This window comes from Lucilia cuprina, chromosome 6 (genome assembly GCF_022045245.1).
Source record: "Lucilia cuprina isolate Lc7/37 chromosome 6, ASM2204524v1, whole genome shotgun sequence".
Classification (NCBI taxonomy): Eukaryota; Metazoa; Arthropoda; class Insecta; order Diptera; family Calliphoridae; genus Lucilia; species Lucilia cuprina.
Genome location: NC_060954.1, coordinates 15,914,252 through 15,916,357, shown reverse-complemented (window position 1 = coordinate 15,916,357; position 2,106 = coordinate 15,914,252). Strand labels below are relative to the sequence as shown.

At 29.5% G+C, this 2,106-nt stretch overlaps 1 protein-coding gene across 1 annotated transcript; it reads left to right on the top strand.

The window, feature by feature from the left end:
• The first annotated feature begins 621 nt into the window (after positions 1-621).
• On the top strand, positions 622-1,511 carry LOC124420498 (putative uncharacterized protein DDB_G0271606). Its single transcript, XM_046953452.1, has 3 exons — positions 622-794; positions 913-1,011; positions 1,074-1,511. Exons 1-3 carry the CDS (start codon positions 777-779, stop codon positions 1,509-1,511), a joined length of 555 nt encoding a protein of 184 aa, XP_046809408.1. The 5' UTR covers positions 622-776.
• Positions 1,512-2,106: the final 595 nt, after the last annotated feature.

Here is a 2,106-nt window from a genome sequence, read left to right as displayed (position 1 = left end):
ATATATACACTCAAACCTCGTTTTATGCAATTAATTCGTTTCGCAAAAAAGCGCATAATTCAAATTCGCACAAAACGATACACTAGCTCCATACAAAATCCACTAATTGGGTTTTAGATAAAAAGGCGCACATTTTCAAATTATTTCCCTAAAAAGTCAAACAAAATCGCATATAAAAAATCAAAAAAATTTAATTCTTTACTAAAATTATAAAAAATAAAGAAAAATAAAGGTAACAAACAACAAAATAATACCAATTCCAAATAATGAAGAAAATATACAACATTTCATAAAAATAAAACTTAATATTTCTTCATGTACAAAGGATTTGAACAATACTTTATATATCCGAACCGGAATTGGTAAAAAATCAGTAGTTGTACTTTGTTGATCATTTTTTTTTTGGATGTATGTGGACCAAAATCTTCCTTAAAATCATTTTTGCAAAGAAAAATTTTAGAATTTTGAAACCGCACTAATTCAAATTCGCATAAAATAAATTCGCATAAAACGAGGTTTGAATGTATATATATTGAATATAAATTTTTTTATTGGTTGAACTTTGATAAATAAAATGATTGAAAGTCAATTATTTCTAAATATGTTGCATATTTTTTTTTTTTTTTGTTATTGAACAGACATATTATCTTTGCCTAATTGGATTCGAAAAATTTTGTCCAATTCGAATCGACTTTTGATATGGCAACTCTTTTGTTAAAGAATTTTTTATTGTGGCGTTGTTTACTTCTTATAAGAAAACAGTCATTTTAAAAAAGATGGACAGAACTACGGAAGTAAGTACTCTCCTTCGGTAAAAGAAACACAATTTCTGAAAATAAATTTTATTAAATAATTTAAATTGATATATGTATGTTAGATTGATAGTTACACAATATTTTTTTTATTTTTCAGGCTTTGCTAAATCTAATATTAACCAATGCGCAAAGCCGCAGTGAAAGAGGTCGTGGAAGAGGCCGCGGACGTGGACGCGGAAGATGGTCCACTCAACAGGTATACTTTCTACATATTAGGTTTTAAATAAAAATGTATTAATGTTGTACATATTTTTATAGAGAAATTACTATCATCCCTATTCAATGGGACAATATATACATCCACAGGTTATGTACCCAACTATTGCTCCACAAATGATGCAGCCACAGTTAGTGACACACCAAATGATGCAGCCGCAATTAATGGCTCCCCAAATGGCGCAGCAACAATATTTGCCACAGCAAATGCAGCTGGTAGCACCTCAATTTTTAGTGCCACAAATGGTGGTACCACCAGTAATAGTGCCACCAATCTTCCAGCAAAACAGCCAGTTGGAACACTCTGAGGTAGAACATCAGCAAACACAACAACAGCCACAACAACAACAACAACAGCCACAACAACAACAGCCACAACTACAACAGCCACAACAACAACAGCCACAACAACAACAGCCACAACAACAACAGCCACAACAACAACAGCCACAACAACAACAACAGCCACAAACACAATAACTTCACTTTTTATGAATTTTAATATAACGATTTTAATATTTCTTTTTTTTTTTTCTTATGAATTTTTATTAATTTTTATTTTTTTATTTTTGAATAAACTTAACTACTTATAACATTAATTTTTTTAATTATTTAATTACAATTTTATATATATATCGTCACCTGAAATGCAAAAAGGCGTAACAACCAAACAATTTAAAATGTATATCGGTATCAAAATACATGTCGCAAATTTATAGAACTCTTGTAAAAAACTCGGATTTTGTCGACATGAAATTCAAAAGGGCATAATTAGTCATTTCCACAAGTTAAAAAGTCCTAAAAAGCAACATAATCTATTATGTTGCATTATCTGGCTGCACAGTCATATTCAAACTTATTTATTCATGTTGGGATATACATCTTGTAAGAAATTGTCGTTTTTACAACAATAGTTCTCATTTTATTTAGTTTTTTGTCTCTCCTGTAAATTTTTTAAGTGTTGTTACATTTTGAATTTTAGCTGACGATATATCAATATAAACTAAGGTAATATTGTTTCTGCTTTAGCTTTATATCGTCCTATATACATACATATCCATGTAAATATCGTCAC

Bases quoted from the DNA above. Each gene is read 5' to 3' on its own strand.
- LOC124420498 (XM_046953452.1), top strand. The intron at 1,012-1,073 runs GTATACTTTCTA...ATATTTTTATAG, and splicing joins GAAGATGGTCCACTCAACAG to AGAAATTACTATCATCCCTA.